The 26,723-nt window shown below is 48.1% G+C and overlaps 2 protein-coding genes across 8 annotated transcripts; one reads left to right on the forward strand and one right to left on the reverse strand.

Moving 5' to 3' along the window:
• The first annotated feature begins 178 nt into the window (after nt 1-178).
• Nucleotides 179-3,642, forward strand: aarsd1 (alanyl-tRNA synthetase domain containing 1). The gene is made up of 12 exons (XM_030097954.1): nt 179-296; nt 795-923; nt 1,058-1,217; nt 1,349-1,406; nt 1,487-1,643; nt 1,752-1,868; nt 2,100-2,230; nt 2,321-2,387; nt 2,459-2,550; nt 2,650-2,704; nt 2,785-2,879; nt 2,968-3,642. The coding sequence occupies exons 1-12, from the start codon at nt 258-260 to the stop codon at nt 3,104-3,106; spliced, it is 1,239 nt and encodes a 412-aa protein (XP_029953814.1). The 5' UTR covers nt 179-257; the 3' UTR covers nt 3,107-3,642.
• LOC115393109 (myoferlin-like) lies at nt 3,339-22,223 on the reverse strand. Of its 7 annotated transcripts, none has more exons than XM_030097947.1 (55): nt 22,042-22,223; nt 21,208-21,263; nt 20,853-20,944; nt 17,695-17,803; nt 17,524-17,617; nt 17,272-17,432; nt 16,990-17,118; nt 16,845-16,907; nt 16,714-16,764; nt 16,594-16,624; nt 16,410-16,525; nt 16,195-16,321; nt 15,940-16,043; nt 15,783-15,851; nt 15,506-15,549; nt 14,763-14,845; nt 14,564-14,602; nt 14,103-14,227; nt 13,916-14,029; nt 13,656-13,833; nt 13,416-13,540; nt 13,216-13,325; nt 12,929-13,121; nt 12,694-12,849; nt 12,488-12,619; nt 12,238-12,401; nt 11,596-11,710; nt 11,249-11,351; nt 10,996-11,138; nt 10,742-10,912; nt 10,372-10,465; nt 10,187-10,264; nt 9,917-10,098; nt 9,670-9,828; nt 9,498-9,596; nt 9,255-9,416; nt 8,961-9,126; nt 8,810-8,886; nt 8,627-8,686; nt 7,556-7,567; nt 7,366-7,464; nt 7,052-7,180; nt 6,797-6,952; nt 6,631-6,722; nt 6,380-6,550; nt 6,135-6,283; nt 5,902-6,041; nt 5,738-5,826; nt 5,517-5,612; nt 5,286-5,427; nt 5,106-5,205; nt 4,836-5,029; nt 4,568-4,677; nt 4,339-4,486; nt 3,339-4,254 (listed from the first exon to the last, which is right to left on the reverse strand). In XM_030097947.1, exons 1-55 carry the CDS (start codon nt 22,127-22,129, stop codon nt 4,216-4,218), a joined length of 6,228 nt encoding a protein of 2,075 aa, XP_029953807.1. In that variant the 5' UTR covers nt 22,130-22,223; the 3' UTR covers nt 3,339-4,215. The 7 variants fall into 7 exon arrangements, with proteins under 7 accessions (XP_029953807.1, XP_029953806.1, XP_029953809.1 ...); XM_030097946.1 differs by having other exon boundaries at nt 10,372-10,468; XM_030097949.1 differs by lacking the exon at nt 14,564-14,602.
• Between the last annotated feature and the right edge of the window lie 4,500 nt (nt 22,224-26,723).

The following is a 26,723-nucleotide window of genomic DNA, read 5'->3' on the forward strand; positions in this document are numbered from 1 at the left end:
CACCTTGACTCGTCATTTTTGGCTCTGATTCACCAAAAAATCCACAACAGGTAGTGTATTTCAGTCTTTTCTATTCTGATTGGCGGAAGCCGATTACCACTCCAGTCCGGTAGAGGGCGGTATTACATTTTAATTAGCAGCAAACGGCGACTCAAGAGGTTTGACTCGACTCTCTTGCCGTAGTTTCCGGACATATGTCTATCTTGTGAAGTTTCACTTATAAAATAACTTCTTTGTTCTTATTAAACCAGCCCAGAATGGCGTTTCAGTGTCAGCGAGACTGCTATATGAGAGAGGTACGAATGTCTTTAATGACGAGCGGGAAGAACCGGATTATCCCGCTGCTCGCTGCAGAAGTGGTTAGCTTATTAGCTTAGCATCGCTGCTAAGTGTGACCAGTTCTCTCTAAACCAGAGAGATTCCAGTTTATATCATTCATCTGACAGAATTAATCAGGGTTTCTGTTGGGCTTTTAAAAGCATTAATTGTCATTAAATTGATTTTTGTGAAAATTAAGCCCATTAATGGCATGAAAGGTCCTTGATTTTTTATTATCAGTACAAATTCTTGCTGTAGTTTTCAAGTAAAATATTTCATAATTTATAATTTCAGTAATAATAATAACAATAGCACTATAATAATTATAAACTGTGGTTCACCAGATTTGCTTTTTCTTCATAAATTTAATGCTGGTCTGTAAAGGGTGACTTCTTTCTGGTGACTTATTTTTAGTTCTTCTGTACATACAGTCCCACTTATTGACTGCCACGTTCTCATGATTTATCCACGTTAAGTTCGTGACCTCCGTGGTGTCCTGCTGCCCTGCTGAGCTCAAGCACGAAGTCAACGGGAAGAAGGAGACTCTGAAAGGTTTTAATGTCAAGCTCCAAGATACCATTCTGTTTCCTGAGGGAGGTGGTCAAGTAAGCTCCACCGAAGCATGTCCCATCAGTCACTGCTGCACGTTTCCACTGGTTTATTAAGAACACTAATCCATCAAAAGCTGCACATGCTGGCATGTTGTGTTGTTGGAGATGATTCTGTGGTCTGTATGCAGCCAGATGACCATGGACTGATTGGCGACGTGGCGGTCTTGAGGGTCACCAGGCAGGGCCCAGACGCTGTGCACTTTGTGGGTTCGGCCCTGGAGGTGGGTCAGGAGGTGCAGGTCAGAGTGGACTGGGAGAGGAGGTTCGATCACATGCAGCAACACTCAGGTAACAACCGCTGGAAACACACTTCTGTGTTACACTGCTATGTTAATCCATCAATGTGTGAACCCAGTCTTAAATGATCCTGTTTTTACTCGCTTGTTCTGATCTCTGACTGTTTTCTCTTTGATTCTCAGGTCAGCATCTGATCACTGCTTTGGCAGACACAATGTTTGGATACAAAACCACATCCTGGTACTTCACCACTGCACATTCTTCTCTGTCTGTGTTCACTAAAGGCTTGTAGCGTCACGTCTTTCTTTGTGTGTTTGTAGGGAACTGGGCCGTCAGAGAAGCAGCATCGAACTGGATACTGCCTCAATGAAACCCGCTCAGCTGAAAGAGCTGGAGGAAGCTGTCAATGAGAAGATCCGAGCTCACGTTCCTGTCACCGTTCAGCTGCTGTCTATAGATGATCCAGCAGTGGAAAAAGTATGCAAATGGATATTGCACTGGAAATTGATAGAACAAGCCTAATTTCAGATAATGGGGAAAAAAAGAAACACTGTGTAACACAGGTTTTGTGTGTGTGTAAACCAGGTGAGGAGTCGAGGACTTCCTGATGACCATGCAGGCCCCATCAGGATCATTGACATCGATGGAGTTGATGCCAACATGTGCTGTGGGACCCACGTGTCTAACCTCAGTCACCTACAGGTACGTCTTAACATGTATACAGACACACTGTACACATACAGGTCCACCTGGAAATTAAAATATATTAGAGATCTTGCTTTTCTCGTCACTTAATTAAAACTGAAACTTCCAGGCTGAAATATATTGAGCTTTTTCTGTTTATGTCTGTGTATTTTCAGTGAATGGAGATGCTCATTTGCATCATTTGGCACCTCTCAGTTAAATGTATCGGTGTGTTTCTTTCCTTTTCAGGTCATAAAGTTACTGGGGACTGAGAAAGGAAAGAAAAACAAAACCAACCTGATCTTCCTGGCAGGGAACAGAGTGTTGAAGTACGCAGAGAAAAGCTACAGCACCGAGCGATCGCTGGTGTCTCTTCTGAAGTGAGTTCAATGTGAAAACCATCAGTTGGACTCATTTAGAAAGCTGCAGGAAAAAAAAAACAAAACCATCCCTGTCCTGTTTATGAGCAGGACGGGACCAGACGAGCACGTCGAGGCTGTAGACAAGTTGCAGAAATCTGCGAAGCTGCTCCAGAAAGTGAGAGAAACTTCATCAATCTTCATCTGTGAATCCTTTTTTTTTTAAATCATTGTAAAACTGCTTGTCAGACTAACCTGAGCCTGCTGCGAGACATGGCCGTCCTCATCGCTCAGAACTTCAAGAATGATCCAGAGAGAGGGAACTTCTTCAGTTTGCACAAGTAAGACTCACAGAGTGAAGGTCGTCACTTTCTGAGTTGAATTACAAAGCTCAGTTTTCTTCAAAGCAATAGGAGTGTTGTTTCTCTTCTGTTTGACAGAAAGGAAGGCGATAACGAGTTCATGAATATAATTGCCAATGAAATAAACACTGAGGTGAGGTGATGGTCGCACTGCACCGTTTGTGTCGTTTGCAGTTTGATGTTGTTGTTAAGCTGCAGTTTGCTTGCTGGCAGGAAACGCTGGTTTTCCTGACGGTTGGAGAAGAGAAGGGACCCGGTTTGTTTCTGCTGGCCGGACCCGGTGGAGCGGTGAGCGAGCTGGGCCCACGGTACAAGACCGAGCCAACACACACTGACCCGCCTGTCTTACCGGTCGCCGCTGAACGCCCCTCTCTCTCTCTCTCTCTCTATCTGCAGGGTTCTGGAGCTGCTCCAGGGGAAGGGCGCTGGGAAGAACGGCCGCTTCCAAGGCAAAGCCAACAGCCTGGCAGGGAGAGGCGAGGTGGAGGCTCTCCTGAGGGAGCACAGCCAACGCCGCTCTTCAGGGGAGGAGTGATAACGCCACGGAGGCAACGTGCTGATTGTTTCCTAACTGTCTTAAAGATCCGCTCTACTAAGTTTAATTTTTTTAATCTTGACATGAGGAAAATGAGCTGCTGGCGTCATCGCACTACATCCAGTTTCCAGTCACAAAGATTCAGTTTTTTTAACATCTCATGTGAGAGAAGATCTCACGACTGAAGACTGAAGCCACTTAAAGCCAGTAGGTTTTATTTAAAGGGAGGATAGGACTTCCGTCCCTGCAATGTGATAAGAGAGGAGTTTTAGTATTTATAAAATACAGAGAAAGGAATATTTTTGTTTTGTGGTAATGAAATGATCTCTTCAGGTGGTCATGTCGTTCTTTGGATGTACATTACATTACTGGGACTTCTTCACTTATTCAAACAGTTTCTCATCTTGTCATGTTAAACCATTTCACATGTTTACTCGTGATCGTCTGTTTCAAATTTACACTTCATAAATGTATCAATACCCAGATTAATGGCACCATAACTTGGAATAAAACATGCAATAAATCTATTTTCTGACTTCTGCAGCTGCGTTTTCAAAACGTTTGTGTGTTGCATGTGGCAAAACACCCCGGGGTCGCCATGGAAACCCTTATAATGGGACTGCATACAGCATAAATACCAGGACATCATGTATCAACTATAAACCTCAGATCACTGTGGTCTCTGATGCTTCTTCACTAACCTGCTGTGTCAGGTTCTCTAAATACTTATATTTATTTACTGAACGTCTCACCAGGACCACATGTTGGTGTAGTGTGTGTTTGTGTGTTATCCTTTAACTCTGCGTTCTGTGTTGAATTTATTTCCAGTAAAATCAGAAGCATTTGCTCCTCTTGGCGGTTTGAAGCCCACAGTCCGGTGTGTTGGTCAAAACTCCGTCACAGCTCTTTATTGTGCACAAAGTGGTTCATATGTTGTTAAAGTGCAAGCAAGCAAGCACCCATTCCCATGATCGAAATGCAAACAGTACACACACACAAACACACACACACACACACACACACACGCAGCAGGAGCTGAAAGGGTCTGGGAGTATTTGTGCTCAGTTAACATGATCAGGTCGACGTTTCGCTCCTTTCACGCCACACAGTTACGCTAACGGCTTCACAATCTTCATTGAAATGTAGTTCTGCAAAAAAGAAAAGGAGAGAAAAGTGAAGTCATCTGAAACGAAGACCTGGCTGGATCACGAGAGATTGCCGTCGGTGTTTACCGGTAGTGAGTACAGCAGGATGGCGAGGAAGAGAACCACGACGATGAGGATGATGAGGGCGATGAAGAGGCAGCGGTACCTTCTCCAGACGATGAACTTCATGGTCTTGCAGGGGTTGGTGAACCAGAAAAAGGATGTTTCAGGCCGCCTGGGGGTTTCAGAGGGGAGGGGGTGTCAGACACGGCGTTCTGCTCCTTCCAGCCTCTTGGTGGCGCCGTTCGTTACTCACTTGGGGAAGTCCAGCTTGGGGTTCATGTTGGGTTCGTCGCGTCCTTTTCCCGCCGGCTTCTCGTCTGCAGCTGCTTCGCTGACGATCTCCAGCGTCATCTCCACCTTCCCCTGCAAACACAGGAAGAACAACACCCTGTGGTCAAACATGAGGCCCGTGGGCCAAAGCTGGCCTGCAGGAGGCTCCGATCCGGCCGGTCAAAATGAGAAAATTGTAAAAATGTCACAGAAAACGAGGTGTTTCTGCTGTGCTGTCTCCTGGTACTCACCCCCAGCACCTTCTGGCCGTCCTGCTGGATGCAGCAGGGCCACCAGCCTCTGACTGACTGCTGAGCAAACAGGGACTTGGCGTTTTCCTTCTTGTCCGCCGCCAGCTCCGCGTCTGCCTCCATCATTTCCAGGGAGCACTTCTCTGGGGTCTTGGCTGGAGCCACCAGGTTCCGCAGGTCCAGCTCCAAGGAGCCTGAGGTCACAGTTCATCCCATCAGACACTTCTCTCGCGCTCGCTAACAGAGGAACCCCGAAAATGATTCTCCTACCGAGGTAGTCATCCAGCGAGAATTTATCGTTATCCCAGATCTGAACGATGAGCTTCGGAGGAATCCTGAACTCCGTCTTGTCGAGACTCCAGAAGCGTTCCTGACGAGTCAGTTAAAAGCTTCAGCGTCTCAGAAGGCTGTAAGAATCGCTCTCCTCCTCTCTGAGGAAGCAGGACTCACCTTCTTGGACACCAGGCAGAGCTGCTCGGTTGGCAGGTAGTCGAAGTCGAAGACGAACCTCCAGTTGAAGTTCCCGTCTCCGTCCAGAGATCTGTAGTGGACGTCTGTCTTCTGCTTGTCCTCCTCCATCCCGGGCATCCACCTACACACAGAACCACCCCTGTTCTTTATGGACGGCCAACAGAGAGCCAAACTGGCCTGTGGGTGAAACGATGCCGCCTGTCAGCGCACCCCTTCACGTAGATGTCGCTCATGCTCTCCCCAGTGATGCTCGTCTCGTCCAGAGTCACGTCCGTGGTGTTCCAGATCACAGCCCGCAGGAAATACCTGGACGTTCACAGACAGATCAGAGGCGTCCAGATCAAACCGGTGAGAAATACTGAAGACTGAAGACTGAAAGTCAGATCTGACAGATGGAAACGGTTCTCAGCTGAGAGGATTGAAGAACTCACTTCTTGGGTTTGCGCGGCGTTATGTCAAACGGAGGTCCAGGCAGTCCGATGCTTTTGGGGAAAACATCCACCCACATCTGAAGCCTCCCCTAAAAAAAAACCCCACAAAGTTTTTTAGTTTTCTACAGAATTCGTTCAGAGACAGGCGGACTGTGGGAACCGACCTGGGAGAGATTGGGCTGGAAGGAGCTGTACAGGGTCCTGGTCTCGACGTGCTCCGGGACCAGGCCCTGCTTTCTCAACACGTGCAGACACAGACGCTCGTGGGTCGGACCCAAGTGCTGGTGAACTTCTCTGTTGCTCTCTACATGTTAAAACCAGAAGGATCCAGCTGAGTGATAGTGGATAGTATAATTCTTTTAGGATAGTTACTGAAATCTTGGACTCTTAATCTCACCGAACTCCGCCAGCGTGTATTCTTTGCCGTTGAAGGTGAGCGACGTGCCGTTGTCTTCGCTCCTGGGTTTGGAGAGTCCTTTGAGGCGAGCCAGGTTGTCCAGCAGCTGGGAGGGCTTCAGCTGGTCCCTCCACTGGTTGACCCCGGAGCTGAAAGGACAGCAGACACAGCGGTGATGCTTCCGGGGCCCGACCGGCTGCAGGGGTCCCTCCAGCGCCCCCCTTCCGGGCCCAGAAGCTCCTCACGTGCAGTAGGTCTGCGGCAGGCCGCAGTACGAGTTGTATCGGGACAGGAAGCGGTTCTCCAGGTCGATCACCGTCTCGCCCACCTTCTCGTCTCGACTCAGGAGGTCGTAGTCGTACACGGAGATCTTCAGGTCCTTGTCCTGAGGCAGGAAACACGTCATCTCAAACATCCTGAAAACACAGGAGAAGCTGGATGAGGGTTTTCCATTAAAGGACAGTATTTAGGTGAGTTATCTATCAGTGGGTTTTACCTTCCAAACACGGGGTTGATGGTGTTGGGAATGTGATTGTCTCGGTCTTCGATGGAGTTTCTTCCCAGAGAGATCTTGATATACGGATCACACTGAGCGGCAGACACAAGCAGAGTTCAGATCGGGAGGTCCTGACCGGGCCGTGGCGATACGGGTCAACACTCACTTTGCCGTTGTTGTCTTTGGGCTGCAGGTCCACCGCCCGGACCACGTAGACCCTGACCAGGCACTCCTGGGGGCCGCTGTCCGGCAGCTCCCTGAACTGACGGGGCGGAGCGGCAACGCCGGGGTCGTCCGGTAAGGGGTACACCTTGAACGAACCCTGGAGCGACAAACACACACACCCAGCTTCACTAAAGAGCACAACCTCAACGTCTCTGCCTCCAGCCACGTGCGAAGACTCCAGACAGGGTCAAATGACCTTGAACTCTCCCACCACGGTGGGGTCGTCGTCCCCGTTCTCATTCTTTCCTCGCTGGAGTTTGAAGGTGTTGCAGAAGTCAGTCAGCCCTTTGAATTCTGGGACGTTTTCCAGCTCGCAGTCATAGACCTGGAAATTCAAACAGCTGTGTTCACATCAGTCGCTTTACAGGAGAGATGCAGCAACCTAGAAATATGATATCGATTAAATAAAAATAAACTTCCTCCATGCATCTGAGGCTGCTTGGAGACTATTTTCCCTGTATGACCTGCGACCTCAAACGGACATGAGAGGGACAGAAAGCAGCGGCTCACTTTGAGGGTGTCGTATCCTTTCTTCAGGTAAGGCCGACACTTCTCCTGGTCTCCGACCGAAGCGTAGAATTTACTCCACCAGTCGACCGTCTCTTTTTCCTACAGATTCAGGTGGATTCCACTTCAGCTGTCACACATTCACATGAAATGAAATGTGCTTTTGTGTCATTTCATTCAATCTGTCACTCACCTTCTCTGCCATCTTTATGGAAGAAGACCCAATGACAAAAAAACAGAAACAATTAGTTACAAATACATCCAGCAATTACAAAATGCAATAAGAAGTACAGAAGGTTCAAACCGTGAGAAAAATGGCAAAAGAAAGGATTGATAAAGCAATCAGAGCTGCAGGTTCACAGTAAAGGGTGTAACAGCGAACAATGTGAAAGCAGACAAGACATGGACTGAAAAGGCTTTACACCATTCAAGAGAGGAAAACACTGTTCTGTCTGCTGATTTACTGTCACTTCTTACTGAGCCATCACGACTTTTAGTTTTTGAAAACATTTGCAGTACAGCCACTGTCCTCCAGAGGGCGCACTGACACTGACTGGCTCTCAGGGATAACACTGGTCATTACTGTAATAACCAGTGTTAAACCTGTGCTGTGTGGTTTTACTTTTCTGCCTGACGTGCACAGAGGGCAGCAGGCTGCTCTGCTCAGTGGGGGGTCTGCACTCTGCTCCTCCCCGGAGTCCAGGCCTGAAGGCGTCACTGCGCGACATGGTTTGCATAAACCTGGCTGCTGCATGTCACGCCAGAGGGAACGGCTTTGACATATTTCCTAAATATGGTTATCAGCGAGGATCACCAGGTGTGACGACTTCCTCTTTCACAGACGTCCCACTGAACAGGAGCCTTTCTGTGGTCGATTCTTCCTCTCTTTATTGTTTCTGTTTACACCTTTAATGTGATCCATGTCTGTTTGTGTATATTCTGTATTGATTCATACACAAAAATGTGTTTCTCACATGTTAGAATCCAAAAGATGAAAAAAAAAATGATGCAAAAACATGAAAATCCCAGAAAAGTTAAAATAAAGGAAGTTTTCAGAGGAAAGTTTCATGCCTTGTTGAGAAGAGAGAATTAAGAGTGCCAGTTAAATGAAGTGGAATCACAGATATCATGCCAGTCCCGCACTGATTAATGGCGTTGTGAGAGCGCTGTGAGGCTGGTCCAGCCGTCTGTGGCTCTGTGGATTGAACTCATTGGTGCCCAGCCTGGTGAATTAGGAAGCTACGCGAGAAGTAACCATACATACAAAGTGGGAAGTGGGATCAGAAGCCATTTTGTCCACAGCAGCAGACATGCTGTACATGAACTGTAAGCCAGAGTAGTCCGGTTCATCACATTTGACTTGGGAGTCAAATTCCAGGTGAAAAGTCAATCCAGGTAAATAAGTGTGTGTGTGGTCAGGGTCGGGGGGGGGGGCGGTGGTTTTTACCTGAGCCTCCAGCAGAGGTCTGGACTCCTCCATGGCGATGGAGACGTCTTTGTGAGGCGTGGCCATCATCAGCGCCACTGTCAGCGACAGAGAACAACGTCAGGACTTTATCGTCTCTGGATCAAGAACGCTCCCGGTAAGCACTCCTCACTCTTGGAGGCCATGGCTCCCTCTGCCGTGATGACATACGGGTCGCACCGGAACGCCTCCAGAGACGTGATGGTGCACTGGCCCACCACCGGCTTCCTGCCGAACGGACGGTGGTCGATCACCTTCAGCACGATGGGCGGGGTGTACATCTCCTCTTTGGGAAGAAGCTGGAGTCAAACGAACAGAGAGAAACTAAAGTGAAACACACTGACTACTTTCATTATTGCAACCTTCAGGCCGGCAGCAGACGCTTCTCTGTTTCTGAGGTTTCCCGCCGGTGAAAGACGGACATTACCACTCTGATGAAGAGCACGGAACTGGGGAAGTTGGGGCTTTTCTTCATGTTTTTGATGACGGCGGACTCCACCCTCTGGCCGCCGCACTCCACCACCAGGCTGGGGGAAGACACCGAGGCCAGCTGGTACGACCTCATGTTCCTCAGCCCCCACGCCAGGATCTGCAGAGCGGGGGACGTTCAGACGTTCAGACGTGGACCCGGAGACGACCTGGTGGTCTGCCGAGCGAGGGTCCGCCTCACCTCCACGGCGGTGAGCTGCACCACGGGCCGGATTCCCTGAGGAACCATGTACAGGTTCTCCGCTCTCTTGGGGGGAACCAGCGGCAGCTCCGCCTCCGCCTGCACACACACACACACACCTGCTCTGCACACGTCTCAGAAACACCGATCCCTCCCGGCGGCCGGGACCGACCTTGTCTTTCAGGATGAGTTCGGCGGCCACCAGGGCCTCTCCGGCCTGCTGGCCCCTCTGGATGACGGGGTGCCAGAGCAGCTTGGGCGAGCCGTCCATGCCGGGGTTCAGCTTCACCATCGGGACGCAGACGCTGCGCCCCAGCAGCTCATCCTTCCCCTACAGCAGACGACCACTCGGTTAAATCACACCTCGCAGGGAGTTTTGACCTGTGAAGTGATGATCGTCGTTTGGCTCTACAGCCTACCACTTGGTCGTGGTCGTAGAACTCCAGAACAACATCCGGCGGCTGTTCGGCGACGCTCTGAGGGTCTCCGTAGATCTGGATGTCGTTGAAAATCAGAGTCTGGTCCCAGGTGGGGTTCAGCGTCGCCCGGAGCTTCTCCGTCGTCTTGCTGACATGCAGGAAGGAGACGTGTGCATATGGATCTGCGGTGGAAACAATCATTTTAATTGAGCGAAAGCATCAATAAATCCAGAATAAGAACAGATTTCTGATCGTCTGAGAGACTCTGACCAGAAAAGCTGTCTTTGTCCATCGATGTCAGGCTCTGGGCCTGATAGACGTAAACACGGAGGTGGTACATGTACGATCCTAGAGACAAAACGAGCAGAAAGTTTGAACTTGGCATTTGTTCTCCGTACTTGATATTCATGTGAAGCAGCTGTTTTTAATAGTTGCTGTATGAATTCATCCCTCACTGTCGAAGGAGCAGGACACGGTGGGCGTGTTGGCGCCGAACATCTTGGTGGCGGCAGCTTTGCCGCTCTTCTCTTTGTCGTCCGTATCGACTCCCTGCTGGGTGAAGCGAGCGACATGTCAGCGCTCCGCCGTGCTCCTGCCAAACGACGCCGCGGCGTGACGCCGCCGATGCGTTTGGACGGCGAGCAAATATTTGAGAATGTTCAGTGAGTCGGCGATCTCAGGTTCAGTTCCTGCTGCGAGGGAAGCCTTCCGCTTCCAACTCAAACAAACACTCAGACACTTTGTTTTTTCTTTCTGGGTTTCAGCGGAGCTCCGGCTCCAAGCGAGAGACGCATGAGAGCAATTTAACCGTGTTCCGTCACTCACCAGCGCCCCCTCCAGCTTGAAGATGGCAGACGCCCCCAGGCGGTCCTCGGGCGCCATCTTTCTCCTCCAGCGTCTGCGGCGGAACGTGTCGGACGAACGCTCCTTTCTGTGAAACTTCCAGCCGATCAGGGAGGAGAACTCCCAGCCTTCGGGGTCGCCTTGCTCCCGTCTCTGCGTGAGAGAGTTCACCATCACAACTCACTGTGTTTCACAAAACGTCCACTTCAGTGACGACATAGAACCATTTGTCGAACCTCCATAGCGCCTCCTGCAGGCAGCGCCGCTCTCCTGCGGGGCCGAACCAGCCGCCTCCTGCGGTGGACGTGGTACACCTTCTCCGCTGGAACCCAGGACCGGGGCTTATCGTCAGGGGGGATGGTCACTCCGTACTCCCAGCCTGGACAGGACGGTCACACACACGACCAGACAGTTCGCCTTCGATCAGCTGTTCTCGTATACGATCAGAAGGTGCTGCGTGGTTAAAGACGGATTGGTCTCCCGTCGCACCTTGGTCGTCCACGGCTCGGTTGTCGTCCACAGTCCATTCGTCCTCCCACACCCAGCCCGGAGGACAGTCGAACTCTGCAGGGTTTCGGCTCTTCTCCCCATTCTGCACAGACCAGAGGAGTTCTCACATTTACCCATAATTCCAGGCATGAGAGGAGGTAAACGGTTAAATAAGAGGAGGAAGTGAATCCTGCGGGGCACATATGAACACTGATGCCTGTATTTCTGAGACATGTAAAGCTGATCTGTGTGTGTGTGTGTGTGTGTGTGTGTGTGTGTGCGTGTGTGTGTGTGTGTGTGTGTGTGGCAGCACTGGGCAGTATTTGCATGTCCGCCGCGGCTCTCACCACGTCGGTGAAGGGCTCGGAGGCGGCCTTCCACTCTCCCCCGGGGAAGCGAGTCTCGTTCTGGAAGACCTCGTCCATGAACTCAGTGTGTCCCGCGTCCGCCTCGGTCAGCAGGCTGAAACACGGAGCGCGTGACAGGACACGCTTTAAATTCATCCACACGCTCCTCGTGAGATCAGAGATCGTTTCTATATATATGAGTAAAACATGCCTCTGATGTCCTATAAAGACATATTTCTCCTCCATGTTTCACTAATTTGCCTTTGAAGCGGTCGTCCTCCTCATGATGTTGGTGCAGAAAATCAATCTATTATACATGTATTTGAGGAAGTCAGGATGGTTTTCAAAGGTGAAAAAAATGTTAATAACGGCCTGGTGCTTTCTGGGTAAATCATGGCCCATTAGACAGCAGGAATGTAAACAGTGAAGCACAGACCGTCTCACTGCTCTCGGGCTGCAGTCTGAAGATGTGTGATCTGGACAAACACAGTCTCACCCACGATGATAAGCAGTCTTCTTTTCATTCACAGGGTTTTAGGTAAACTTTATCGTCACCAGTTAACCTGAACTGCATGTCGTTGGAGGAAAATCTGTGTCTGGACAGGAGCACCAGCGCCGGCGATGGTCTGCGGTCGTACTCACGCCCTCTCCGGGTCGATGAACCACTCGTCCTCCCACTCCCAGCCTCTGGGCGGCATGAAGTACTGCTGCTTCAGCTTCAGCTTGCCCGTCACGTCGGAGAACTTGTGGCGGCCCACCAGCCCCGTGGTCCCCCACTTCCCGAACACCTGGGCCTGGTTCTCATACTGCGACAGGACGGAGGGAAGGTGTGCGTCAGCCGACCGGGCAGAGGAGGTTTCTCTGTTCGGAGCCGTCTCTCACACTAACGTACCATCTCGGCAAACACGCTGAAGGTCCCTTCAGAGAAGGAGTTGAACTTCTTCTCGTGCGCAGACAGACCCAGCCACATGTTGACCCGAATCTGAACCGGCACCTTCAGGCCCTTGGTCTTGTCCATGGGGTACTGCCGAGACCCGAACACGCCGAGGTGTCAGAGAGCGTCTGCAGATTCTGCGTTCAACTCAGACGAGAGCGTACCTTCAGGAACACAGTCTGCGTCTTTCCGCAGTGGCGTCCGCAGGCCTGCTCGCTGTAGGTGGAGTAGAGGACCTGGTGGGCCGGAATGCGACTGTAGGCCACCCTCTTCTCCCCCCGCAGCATCCAGATGATCACGTCGGGCATGCTGTTCTGGGGCTGCACGGCGGACAAACACTGCATCAATCTTCAATAAAGATTCAGTCAGAGAAGAGAGAGGTGTCTGCGGTGGTTGTACCTCCTCAGCCAGCTGCTGAAGCTTGTCCAGCCACAGCTCCAAGTCGGGCAGCGTGTCCTTTATCTCCGCCGCCTCCTCCCTCATGCGCCGCGCTCCGTCCCTGATTCTGGCCAGAGCGCTGTCTCGCAGCTTCTTCAGCTGGATGTCCAGAGAGGTCAGGTTGGAGCGACCCTCCAGCTCAGGCATGGGGAGGCTTGAGGAGAGAGAACCAGCTCAGGTCAGACTAACGGAGATCGTCATAAATACACGGTGGTTTCTGATGGTCATAGATCGCATCCTCTGTTTACCTTTCTAGATCTTCAATCAGCTGATCGAGCATCTTGAGCCACACCTCTACCAGCTGGTTGTCGGGAACTTTGGCCAAAATGGCCGTTTTGAAAGTCTCCAGGTTAGATTGCTGCAACAGCAACAACAACAAAAGGGGTAAATATTCAGTTCCCCGACTGAACAGCCCTGATGTGAGAAGACGAGGTGATTCCCGTCATACCAGGTGATGAGTAATGCAGAGGAGGATGTTGACAGAGTCCAGGCGGTGGCTGATGTCTTCCCAGTATGAGGTAAGAACGACCACGGGCTTGGTGTCGGCCCAGGGCAGGTAGTAGTAGTGATTGCCTGACACAGTTACACACGGATCATTACCACATGGCGAAGGAACGGTTTTGAAATCAGCGCCCTGCCGTTCGCACAGGAAGGAAGTGACGCTAAGCTATCAGACTTTGGCGCTCACCGTCAAACACGGCGCAGCTGTACTGGGTGGTGGAGGCCAGGGGCTTGCAGGTGGTGTCCAGCTTGTTGCCGTAGTTACCGATGCTGACCTCGAACTGGATGGGTTCGCCCGGCTCCTGGATCATGGTGGCGCTGTGGAAGACTGCGCACAGGCAGTATTTCCTCCTCCTCTGGTACTTCTGATGTAGGAACGGGAAGCAGAAACCGCTCAGCGATGTTTCAAGTCCAGAGGTTCCAGTCGACCGAAGACCGTCGCAGTACCTGAGTGACCAGGATGTCGTCGCTGTGGATGCTGTCCACGGCCTTCTCTGCCTTCTCCTCCAGCTTGGTGGACAGCTCCACCAGAACCCGGCCCCTGTAGGCCACTCCTTCCCCCTACAGGAGGACAGAGATATGTGTTGATAATCAGAACTGAAAAGGCGACAGGCGACCGCTTCCTCTGCTCTACCTTGCCGTAGTTGAGATCCTCGTAGGGATCGGGCAGGCCGGTGAACTCTCTGGGGCTGCCGTACAGGTTGACGTAGCAGGGTCCGAACACGGGCAGGAAACCCACCTCAGAGGACCCCGAGGCAGCTGGAGAGGTGACAGCAGACGGAACGTCTTAAAGAAAGCACCTGAGGGAAGCTGAGCCGAGCCGAGCCGAGCGGCGTGAAGCACAGGGTCAGGGTTAGTCGGTCGGTTCATCCGCTTCTACACGGAAGACGCAAATTGCTGGGAAAGCAGGTTATGGTGACAAAACTGCACGGGGGGAAGAATCAGGTCTCCACGTCACGACACAGCAAAGCACAGCGCACGGCGATGTGCACGGACACGGCTGCATTCATTCCGGATTGTGCGTACACAGCATGCTTAATGCGTTACATCTCATGCAACAGAGCAAAGAAAAAAAAAAAAAGAGGACAGGTGAACCTTCATAGGACGGCATTTCCCCATTTTCTGCATGTTCCTCTATTGCAGGAGAAACAAAAAGGACAATTCAAGGAAGGTGGTAAAACCACAACCGCATCAGAGAGATGGAAACAGTCACACAGCAATGAACATCTTCGGTCTGATCAGGAATTTAAATCTCTTAAAAAAAAAAAACAATAATAATAAAGTAAGTAAATACCTTCTATCTCCCCACCAGAGGAGGCTATCTTGGCAAGGTTCAGGTATGTGGTGCCAATAGCATCATTTCCTGTCATACGATCCCTGCAATCACACATAATAATAACTTTACACACACACACACACACACACACACATTCACACACACATCCTGTAAAATAACATGAATTTTCCCAGCGGCCTCTGACCTCTATTGTGCTCTGCCATGTTTCCCTACGTCTTTTAATCACATCAGTCTTGCTACTCTCAAACTGAATGTTTCTGTTCGTGCCAGGGCGCTGCACTGCTTTCAACACCACTTTCCCAACCTCTTCCTCTGAGTCTACTTTTCTAAACTGCTCCTACGCCGATTTCCCTGCAGCCTTCCTGCACAGCACTTATCAGATCGCCGATTTGCTCCGAAAAAAACAACACGATGATGAAAAAGTGGCTGGGAGCCGGTGCCAGGAAGGTTTGTGTCGGGGAAGGGAGGAGGCTCTGAGTCACAGCTACATTATACTCATGTGGCTGATGTGGAGACATGACAAACACACAGAAACACACACACACACACACACACACACACACACACACACACACACACACACACACACACACACACACACACACACACACACACACACACACACACACACACACACACACTGCAGAAACACTGTGGTACATATTCTCAAGCTGAGGGAACTGAAAGGAAAACATCTGACCGAACAAATTCTTTTGTGTTTAAGTATTTTTTTGACTTACCAGTCGAAGACGGTCAGTTTAACTCGCTCACACATGGAGGGAAACTGCAGGAAAAACACAAAATAATTAAACCGACTCTGCTACGACGGTTCCTACAGTGTCTGACAATATAAATCTTTATGTTGTGTGTATTTTAATTCACACTAGTGTTTAAGTACATTGGTTTGCACTATTGTTCCAGTATTTTATACAGTATTAAAGCTTATTTAGTGTTTAAAAGCCGCTGTACAGTTTACATCGCTGACGATGAAGATGAGGTTCTCCGGGGACGTCCTACCTTGACCTGCAGGTTCAGTACTTGGTTCCACTCTGGGTTTGCGTTCTTCTCAATGGTCTCAGTTCGCAACTGGGGGAGCGGAGGACAAACAGCATCAGTTTTTTATTCTTTATTTAGTTTTCATGATTTAAATTTTGCAGTTCAGCAATAAAAAGACCTTTATGCCAGCAAATCGGGCCTCTAGAAAGGGATCCACCAGGTTTTTCTTGTTTTCATCACCTCCGAAAATCCCTTTCAGGGTCTGGACAAAAGCATCGTCCACTGGAAGGAGAAGACGTCCAAAGAATCAGTCGAGATTCATCTATTGCTCCACATTTTTTATGTTTTCTGATAAATTATTGCTTCTCTCCTCCAGTAAATCTTCTTATTTTCACTGATAATGGAGTGATAATAGACTTGGCGGCGGTCTCACTCTGGGGGACGTCCTCCGCTCTGAAGACCTTCAGCATCAGCGTGGCCCATCGCAGCGTCACGCCCGCCGGCAGCAGCAGGTTGCTCTCGATGTCGTCCTGGTCGTCGTTACTCTCCCTCCTCTCCACCTGCGGCGCGGCGGACAGACGGAGTGGCTGAGAGACGGGGACGGAGACAACCTGACCGTCCACGTGAAGAGAGAGGAGGCAGCGGTACCGGAGGCTCGTCCCCCGCCCCCACCACGAACAGGCTGACTTTCAGGTAGCCTTTGGCTCCGGAGCTGGAGTCGTCCGGGTCGTTCAGCAGGAGCCACTTCCTCATGACGGAGTGGGCTGCGGAGGGAACCGCACGTCACGCAGCGCCGCACACCGAATGTGACTGAGGAACATCTTCAACTTACCGGGTTCATCATAGACATAACCCACATCCAGCTGTGAAGAACAGACAGAGAGATGAATCTAAATGAAATCTACTCAGTTGCTTTACCTCTGGCCTGCAGAGGACAGAGCGGACCAGATACCTTGAATTCCCCCATCAGACTGTCGGCTCGGAGAGAGTAGGAATCATAAACCTGCAAGGGCGAGAACAAATCACGGTTTATGAGTTGATGTGTTGACGGAGGACCTCCAACGTTACGTGGCTCGTTCTTACTCGGAAGCTGATGTTCTGGTCGAACAGATCCGAGGGCAGCATGTGGACGTTGTAGAAGAACAGCTGCAACAGACCAACAGAGATCCAACTGAATGCTTCCAGCTGAGGGAAGCTGAGACGATGCGTGGCTCCAGTTTCTCCTCACCTCGTCAAAGAACGGGTTGTTTCCCCTCCGGATCCTGGTGCGGTGCGTCTGTCCGCACACGTTCACCTTCACCACGGGCTTGATGTTGTTCCCAGACAGCTGGCGAGCCTCGATGATCCGGACACGGATCTGAAGGACGCACGTCACGCAGCACCACCGGATGAACACATGAATTCATGCACTCACTAGACTTTGCTTCTGGACAAAAGAATCTGTTCTTTATCCTTAATTCCTGACTGATGCTTTAAGAAAATACAGTTAGAATTTACTGATTTTTCAGACCTGGAAATCTTGAGGTTTGTTCACAAGTCGGTGGCGATTTCGTGCCCTGGCCAGTTTTTGGCGAAGGCTGCTGCCCTGAACGCCAGAGGCGGGGGCCCCCGGAGCCTCGGCTTGACCCCCGTCCTGGACGGTTTCTCCTTCTTCCTCACCGCCTGCACCTCCTTCGAGGAACAAAAAGAACAGGAGAAAAGAAATCAAACGTTTCCCACAGCTGAGCCTGTCCTGGATGAGCAGCAGCTTCTCCGGCCGTACCAGCGTCCCCCGTGGAGTCTCCGGCCTGAGGGTCGCCGGGGCCTCGGGCAGCGCCGGCCGGAGGGTCATAGCCAATCACGATGTCGATCGTAGCCTGTAAGGAGGACAACCGGACGGTCCATCATTTCCTCTCTCAAGGAGAACCGCCGTTATTCACAGAGCGGAACTTACTCCGATGCTCTGCCCACTCTCATCGGCCAGAGGAAGGTTTTTGGACGGCAGCGACCTTGCTTGACCCGAGGCCAGGTCTCGCAAGGAGATCTTGGCAGAACCCAAGAACCTGTTGGGATAAAAACATTTGAGAAGACTAAATAGAAATCTGTAGGTGAAGCTGCAGGTGAAGCATGTGCTACTGCTGGGGTCAGTCTCAGCAGTCAGAAGGCAGAGCTCACAGACATGACATGAGTGTGTGTGTGTGTGTGTGTGTTCAGTAAAGTCACGTTCACAAAAGGGGTATAGAAAAGGTCGCCTCCCAGAGCTAACAAACCCTGCCTGCTGAGACAAACACCGGGCCGCTCACACTCATCAACACACACACACTCCTGCCATGGAGAGCAGACAGAGCTCTGGAGTCAGTGTTCAGGTAGCAGCAGCCACCCAGGAAAAGTCTGCAGTATTATCTCCACCGGAGCAGGTAGAAATCAAACATCTCCGCTTTCTGTTACACACTGCTGAAAGAAGGAAGTCTCATTGAATAAATCCATCGTTTTCAGGAAAGAATGTTAATTATAGCATTAACTCTTACAGGAATAAATGATTAACATTTTGACGGTTATGAGTTAAACAACTGTCCAGGAAATCTGGACCACAAATTCTAATTTTATTTCCTGAACTGGGAGTGAAAAGAAGCGAAACACACACGATTCTGTGCATGTTTCAGCCTTCACAATGAAGAGTGAGTGTAGAGGAAATCACATAGAGAAATAAAAACATTCAGAAAGTTTAAAGTAAAGTTTTAAAGGGGAACAAAAACTCTGCCTCGAGTTGAATGAAACTGAAATCAACTGTAGAGACTCAAGAGTAACGCAAGTAATCTAATCGAGTGTATCTTGTGAGTCCTATTTTTCCTAAGAAGGAATTAACTATTTCATTTTTGGCCTCATTTATGATATGAATTTATTTACGAGATTAACTCACAAAATGATAAAACCGTGATACACTGACAATGAAATACAGCAGCTGCACATGAGGTTATCAGGAGTTGAACGCAGTGCTGTAACAGCCCAGGCCGTGCTTCACTGCGAGGAGGAGAGTCTTTATTTTGGCAGCGAGGAAAGAGGCCGACGCAGGGATTCCCCCCAAAAAGACGCAGTGACTCCATGAACCTGGTATGAGACTTAAAGTACAACGAAAAACCTTAAAATTCCTACATTCTTCTCATGAGATGGAGGAATGCCTCCGTGCGATGGAGCAGGATGTGACCTTCATTCAGAAGGTGAAGGTTTTCTAACAAAACAGGTTTATGGAGCTAATATGAACACTGCTTTCAGATGGAAACATTTCAACACTGAAATCAATAAATTCACACAGTTTGATGATAAGTGATCAAACTGGACCGTTTCCAGCGTTCAGCAGAGGCAGAGCGGTCGCAGGCCTGCAGTCTGCTGACTGTCAGTGGAGCAGAGAGGCTGTGCTTAGACTGACAACTTCCCACATCAACACTCCGAGGCCAAAACAGACGCGATGACTACCGTCCAGCCGCGTGAGTCACCGAGAAACAAATATCACTCATGTGCAAAATATTACACCCCCTGCATGCAGGCTGCAGAAAGAACGGAGTCTTTATTGGATGCACATGTTATTATGACCCAAATGAGGAGATTTTGAGTTTCAGCATTGGTATGCTAGAATTCTCCCACATGTCAACTCTGGTGGATGAAGAGCGATCCGGAGACGGGGCTGTGTTCCTTTCTACACAAACAGCTGTGAGCGTGCTTGGCTGGGTTTCAGCTGAGAAAGTCGCACCCTCCCTCTGTCAGCAGTCGTTTCCTCCAACACAACAGCGAGGGCGCAACGTCGAGCAAACCCTCGCTCTGAGAGAACACAGCGCGCCTCAGGCCACCTATCCATCTTCTATACCAGGAAACTACCTGGAAAAACATGCAAACTACACACTGGAAGAACTCCAATTATAGTAAAACTTCAATTCTAAGCTTTTAAAACTCGCAAGCTCAGCTGTAAATACTGCAGAGATTCGCCTCGCACACCACACAAGCCCATGTTTACACTCAGAGAGTCACAGGCTGAAATTCCCGCTCCACATTTTATGAACAAGATTATACATGTGTTTCGTACAGAGATACTTCTGATTCCTTTCTGAAACCTAATTTGTAAAGCAGACGCTGATGGCTTTTTTCCCCCTCCTGTTGCCAAGGCGACAGGGATTACGAATGCACAACATCTGGGAAAGTATTTGTGAAAGAGAGGTCCTTGTCGGCGTAGATCCACCGTGCAGATCCGTAGGGAGTGTGTCAGACTGGCCGGCCCAGTGGAAAACCTTACTCACGTCACCACAGACTCGTGCTGGAGTCTCACATTAAAACAAGCTCCTCCCTCGGTGATGGCTGTCCCATGCACAGGGGAAACTTCTCCCCAGGAAATGCAAATCCACCATGAACATATCAGAAAACAGCTTTTTTTAAAGGTTTTCTTGTAATAAACCAGGCTTTGATGGCAGCAGAGTAAACGCTCCTTGTGGCTAGACGGGAATTGGTCCCATATGTGACCCTGGCTTTATTTGGAAAAGTTAAATTCTCAAGGCTACAGTTTGTATCACATCCTCTGCTACATGGGCTCCAACTTTTAGCCCGTTCTCTGTCGTACCGTGGTTCTCAGATTCCAGTGAGAAAGCAAACAGGGACTCAGAAAGATCCATTGTTGCCCAATCATCCCACACGGCGCAGCAAGTCTCAGCATGGCAGGCGGGGCGTGAGGGGGCAGAGGCAGCCAGCTACGAAACCCAAACACCGAGCGCACAGCCAGCTACGCTCTGGGTGCATTTCAGAGAAAACGGGAATGGTTCCAAATTATTCCTGCATAAAGACTTACGCTGAGCGTCATTTAGACCGAGACTGAGGTAATGAGGGGCTGTGTTTCTCTGGATGGGATGTAGAGGAACGATCAGCTGATATAAAGGACACGTCGGGACTGTTGGCTCAGTTACTCTACATTATGCCAGAGATACGCATTAGCCAGGAAGCTGTTGAGACAGGACGGAGTTTGCACAGTGATTCAGTGAGGTGAGGCTCCGGGCGTCTCTTTCATCACGGTGAATCTCCCCCGTTGCACAAACCATAAAACCAAAGCCACACCGGAGAGGACAGTCTTACTTGTCTTTCCCAATGGTCTCATAGTCCTTCACAATCACATCGATGTAGGAGCCGGAGTCCAGAGCGACACCTTTCAGATCGAACTCAAGCACCTGTGAGGAAAGATAAAGAGCCGATTGGTTTTTATTTACAGCAGATTATCGTCTGGAAGCACAGCGAACATCACGGATGTCTTCTAACGCAATGAGACGAAAAAATGCCTCCGATCAGTCATGCCTTAACAGGATGACATGCTGAATATATGTTATCATGAGACGCTTACTGCCGCTACACATCAAGTCATAAATGGATTATTTCTGCTTTACAAAGGAACTCTACTGATGTTGCAATAAGTGTGGCATTCTGTGCACGTTACCTCATTCCACACAGGATTCACGTCACTGTCCACCGATTTCGTTTTCTTCTTTTCATCTGGAAGTACATTTACAGTTATGTTCCCTGAGAATGTGTAGTTTGGCTTTGACTTGAGACAGATATACAAAAAAAAAAATAATAACACAGTGTTGTTTCTCTGTCAAACGAAAGCTTTTCTAGATACTGTGGGGTCTTTAATAGTCAGAACCTGGTGGGGTCTCATGTCTACCTTCCAACACACACTTTCTCTTTTCCAACAGTTTGAATGATTTATAGAACGACAACCAGAAAGAGTGGCAAACAGACAACGGTTGACTTTAAAAACATGCTGGCAAAAGAAAAACAAGAAGCCACACCTTTGTAATGAAGGCACCAGCTGGCTAGATCAACTACAAGTGTTTAACTACATCCTCACCAGAAGAAGAAGAAGAAGAAAAAGTTCAGCTTCATCTATTTCATACACACAGTGAACTGATTCCACTTTAATTCAGTAGCTAGAGGCTATTTTCAGCACAGTTCCCAACTTGTCTTTCCTCTTTTCACTGATAACATCATTAAAGCATAATCCAGACCCAGCTGCTTTTGACATGCTTAGAAAACATAAACTGCCTGCTGGATTTGAGTCTGTTTTTAGAAAACAGTTGGATGCTTTACTTAATGCATAAAGCATACAAGGAGGAGTCAAGGAAAATTATTTATTTCATAGATGCTTATATAACTATAAATGAACCACATTCTGCATCTTTCTACAACACCCAATAATAATCTGCAGTGCAAACTCACCAGAAAGTCAACTTCATCCTAACTTTCAGAGACTTTTAAAAAAGAGGCTTACCTTTGAAAATCACAGAGACAATAGGATCAGGACTTCCAACTCTCTTTTTGGGCAGAGCCTTGGCTGACTCCACCACCACCCGCAGCATGGCAGCACCAAGCGGCTTCTTTATTCACAGAGGAGGAGAAACGAGGGACATCTGGAGAGAACGCTCCTGCTCTGGCATCCTCACCGGCCCACCGCCGCAGCAGCGCTCAGGGCAGGGCTGGGGAAGGAGGGTTCCACCGAGGGGAAACGAGGGCGGGTCACGGGAGAGCAATTACCCCGGGAGAGAGAGACGCCGAGCGGCCGCTGGCCTCCGCCACGGGGGAGGGGGCAACACACACAGCTTTACATTTAACCTGCTTCATATTCCATTCATAACACTTTAATCTCAGACCGCTGATGTCTCAAACTTTTAGTTGTTTCAGAAAAAAACCCAAAGAAAACTTGACTTTGTCTCTGCACGCTGGAACATTTTGCTGTGGCTCCATCTAGCGGCGGATTCAGGTAGCACACCCTGCAGGACTGAACTCTGTGACCTTTATGAGAAAATCATAGTTTTGTCAAACTTTTCACTAACTAGATTTTGTATGGAAGGAAAAGTTAAAAAAAAAAGTTTGTAGACAGTGCTTAATAACTTCATAAACAGGCAAGGACCTTTCGTTTCCATAGCACCACTCATACCCGGGGCATTTCAGTGTTTTACAAGAAAATAAAGGAAATCAATTAAAACAAGGCAACTGAGAATCTTAATCTTAAGCAATTAAGATTAAGATAAGTATATTTATGTACTTATTTGATTGTAAGTTTGTGGAGGTGTGTGTGTATACACGTTTGTGTGCATATATAGATACACTCCTCAGTGGTCTGGAGGTTTCGTGGTTTGAGACCATTCAAAACTTTATGGACCAGAAGAAAGATTTTGAACTCAGTCATTTGACACACAGGCAGACATATCAATAGGGCTGGGACGATATGCTTTTATCCCGATTCAATTTTATCACGATACACACGATAATCACCCCAATTATTATTATGACTATTATTATTATAGAGACCTCACAAATCATGTTTGTGAAAAATGCTTCTATCTGTCCGGTGAAGAGGTTTGTATGCCCTGTTACACATGAAATACTGTAGAAAATGGGAAAATCAAAGGTTTTTAAGCTACCTTTAAAGATCAAAACTAGTGTTTTCTTATTACTTTCAGCACAAGCAACCAGAATAAAACACTTCCAGCCCCAGAACAGGTGAGATTTCTGTTTAAGGCTCCTGATGAAGGCTCAGGTCATTTCATAGTTTGACATGATCGGGATCAATAACATCAGTATTGCTTCAGCGTATTTGAGTCTCAAAAAAACTGAGTGTTGACTGATTTTGTGACGACATGAGTTTACTTTACAGTCACCTCTTCAGCATGTATAAAGTGTCAGTGCGGTGATATGTGTTTTCATATCCAGACCGGTTTTTGGGGGTAAAAAAGCTCTGAATTTTACCAGGAATCTGTTGTCATTTGTATGCATGTCTATCTACAGTGAAACCACAGGGATGAGGCTCTGACACCTGCTGGGAATATTCCTTGGTAAATGTTCCCCGACAGAACAAACGTAACGTTCCACACATCGCTCTGATTTGTGTTTCTGACCAGATTCGATAAAACCCACTGTCAAATCCACGGATGGACGGACGCAGAGAACGTTTCCGACGGTGAGCTTTCACAGGAGACCAGCAGGGGGAGCGCGAGAGCAACACTTGCGTCGTTCTGCTTCAAAACTCTGTGTGGAGCTGAGAAGCAGGTTGAGAGGAGCGCGTGACGCTTTCTCGGCTCACTTCCAGTTGCGGCTGGTGACAATGTTTTGTCTCGTTGATGCTGCAAACCTAAGCGCTTTAATGTCCATGAAGTTACAGAGGTAGGAGGAAAGAAAAACTGAGTGTATGTATATAATGGAACATTGTCATCTGTTTTATTTTGAAGAAATGGTGTGTCTGCCACATCCACAGGTACATGGGTCACTGTATTGGTCTTTGCAACAATTACACACTGATTACAGAAGCAGACAGACAGAAAAAAAACAACTTTGTTTGTCCCCTTGGGGAAATCCTGTTAAGTGGTAAATAAGCCTGGTAACCAGCTTATTTACACATACAGCAATAACAACATTTTCTGTGCAGTTAATTGTCTCAGAAATTATTGCAATAAGTTATAACAATGTTATTTTGAGACCATTTTCAATAATATGCCATAAAAATGCAAGAACATCCTATCAAAATCAAACTTTCACTTCTAAAGAACATTTTATCAAAATACAAAAATAATGAACAGAATGGATTCTCAGTCTCATTAACAATGAATGGAAACCAAACACAGCCAATAAATATGACAGATGATGAAGTCTCTGTAAACAAAGCTGCCTTCACAAATGATTAAACATGAAGCTCTGACTTGAAAAATCAGGAAAATTACCAGTTAGTACCTTTGTAAATGAAAAAGAAATCTAGCAACAAAAATATCCTAAAGCAGATGCCTCAACAGATCATATGAAACATCTGGTCCTTGCTGTATTTGCAGATCCGGTTGATCAGCTCCCATCACCTTTATCCTCTTTCGCTCCTCGAGAGACCGTCTAGAAAACGGGTCTTGTAGAGACTTCACAGAATTAATTTTCATTATTCGGGTTCCACTTCCACACGCCATCCTTCTCAACAGTACGACTCACTCTCCTCTGCCACTGTGGCCATCCCAAGTTGCTGATGAAGTAAAGGACAGAGTTCGTCCAGAGAGGTCCTTTTCACACTGACAGAGATCAATTTCCAAGATCACTGTTTGTTTTGAAGGATCTTATACCTTTGTTGTTATGGTGATTGTGAATATATCATACAGTACATTGGTGAGACTGTGAAATAGTTGTTTTTATATTTTGTTCAATATTGTATCCTGTCTTAAATGTTTATTTAACTTATATCTGTTATTACCATAGTATACAAATCTGTCCGACTTAAACGTATATCTACGTATGTATATCTTAAAGCGTTAATAACGCGTTAACGTGCCCAGCCCTAATTTTCAGTGTTCAAAAATGTAAAAATAACACATTTCAAATAAGTAATCTGTAGAGAGATCAAACAGTATATATGTTCACCTTTAAAGTTAATTATTTACCGGTTCCTACTCAGTAGCTTGTGGACAAAATGCTGCAGGAAAATAAAAGCAAGGCCAAAATAACCCGACCCTCTGTAAACACAGCCCAAAAGTGAGACTTTATATGAACATGCTTCAGAGGAAATGTCACTGTCTGTTGAGGACCCTGCAGATAACCCTGGTGACCAAACCAACAACACTTCCATCAGAATGGATCGAAAAAAAGGACAGATAAGTCAACAGCTTTGTAAAGGAAACTGACAGCTGGTAATGAACTGTTGCTTTTCATCAAACTAGTGCTTTGGAGTGTCGACGTTCTTGTGCAAAAACAGGAACTGGTCAACATGCTCAGGAGTTACACTGCTCCGCTGAGCAGTCACAATGTCCCCAGCAGGAGAGAAGACACGTTCAGCAGAGACCCGGTCCCTGGTACACACAAGAACCGCTCTGCCAGCTTTGCAAGAAGACGATACTCACGGAGATGTTCTTTCCAGCAGTCTGAGGGGTTTTCAGACAGTGGCAAAGGAACAGCTGTGTTGTAATCTCTCACCTCCTCCTCCCCACGGTGGAAAGCTGACTTCTGTGGTGGAACCAGCACCTGCCTGGCATCTCCAAAAGTGATGCCGAGTAACTGGGCCAACGCACAGGACCCTTTTCTTTTTGCAGGCGGCGGGCCGTCTCTGTCCTCACTGTCCTCATCTGGTGCATCATCACATCCATCCTCCTGTCGCCGCTTTTCCACTTCCTCCTACAACAAATACAGCAGTGACAGAACCAAGACATCAGAACACAATCTAAATGTTCCATCTTTGAGAGATTTACACTTATTTGATTTAGTTTCAATTGCTACAGATACACAATCACACACAACCTCTCTCTCTCACGCTCACCGAGGACAGACAAAATATCTCTCAACTCAAACACACAATAACTCTCTAACACACACACTCTCTCTCTCAAACACAAAATTGCTCTCACACTAACACTAGGGCTGTAGCGATACACTTATTTGCCGATGCGATGCATAGTATTCAGCTCACGATACGATATCTGTCACGATTTTGGGCCAACGATAAGATCCGATACGATTTGACAAACTAAGATCATTTTCTGCAAGATTTTCAGGGGAAAGTGTGATTTTGGTGACATCTTGTGACTGTTCCACTGACTTGTTCCATTAACTGAAAAATGAATGCATCAAATACACAATATTTGGCTCTGACTCGGCAGAGAGAGTCTACAGCTTGAAAATGCTGGACAAAGTGAATCAAAGACGTGGTGAGAAAATGTCTTTCTTTTAATTGAAACACTGCAAACTGTAGTTTAAACTCTAAGTGCAACAGCATTACAATGCACGTTGAAAATTGCAACAAGTGGCCTGTTCTGAACAGTTTCTTTACTGCTTTTTTTAACTTTACATTTAACATTTCCCTCTAGCCACCCAGGTAGTAAACACAGTACCTTGGCTATTCTAAAACAGCCAATAATTCAAGTAACAAAGAGCCCATTTGAACACATTCAACTTCAAATGTAACCATCTCAGTGGAGCAGCGGAGGGCTT

This window comes from Salarias fasciatus, chromosome 8 (assembly GCF_902148845.1).
Source record: "Salarias fasciatus chromosome 8, fSalaFa1.1, whole genome shotgun sequence".
NCBI lineage: Eukaryota > Metazoa > Chordata > Actinopteri > Blenniiformes > Blenniidae > Salarias > Salarias fasciatus.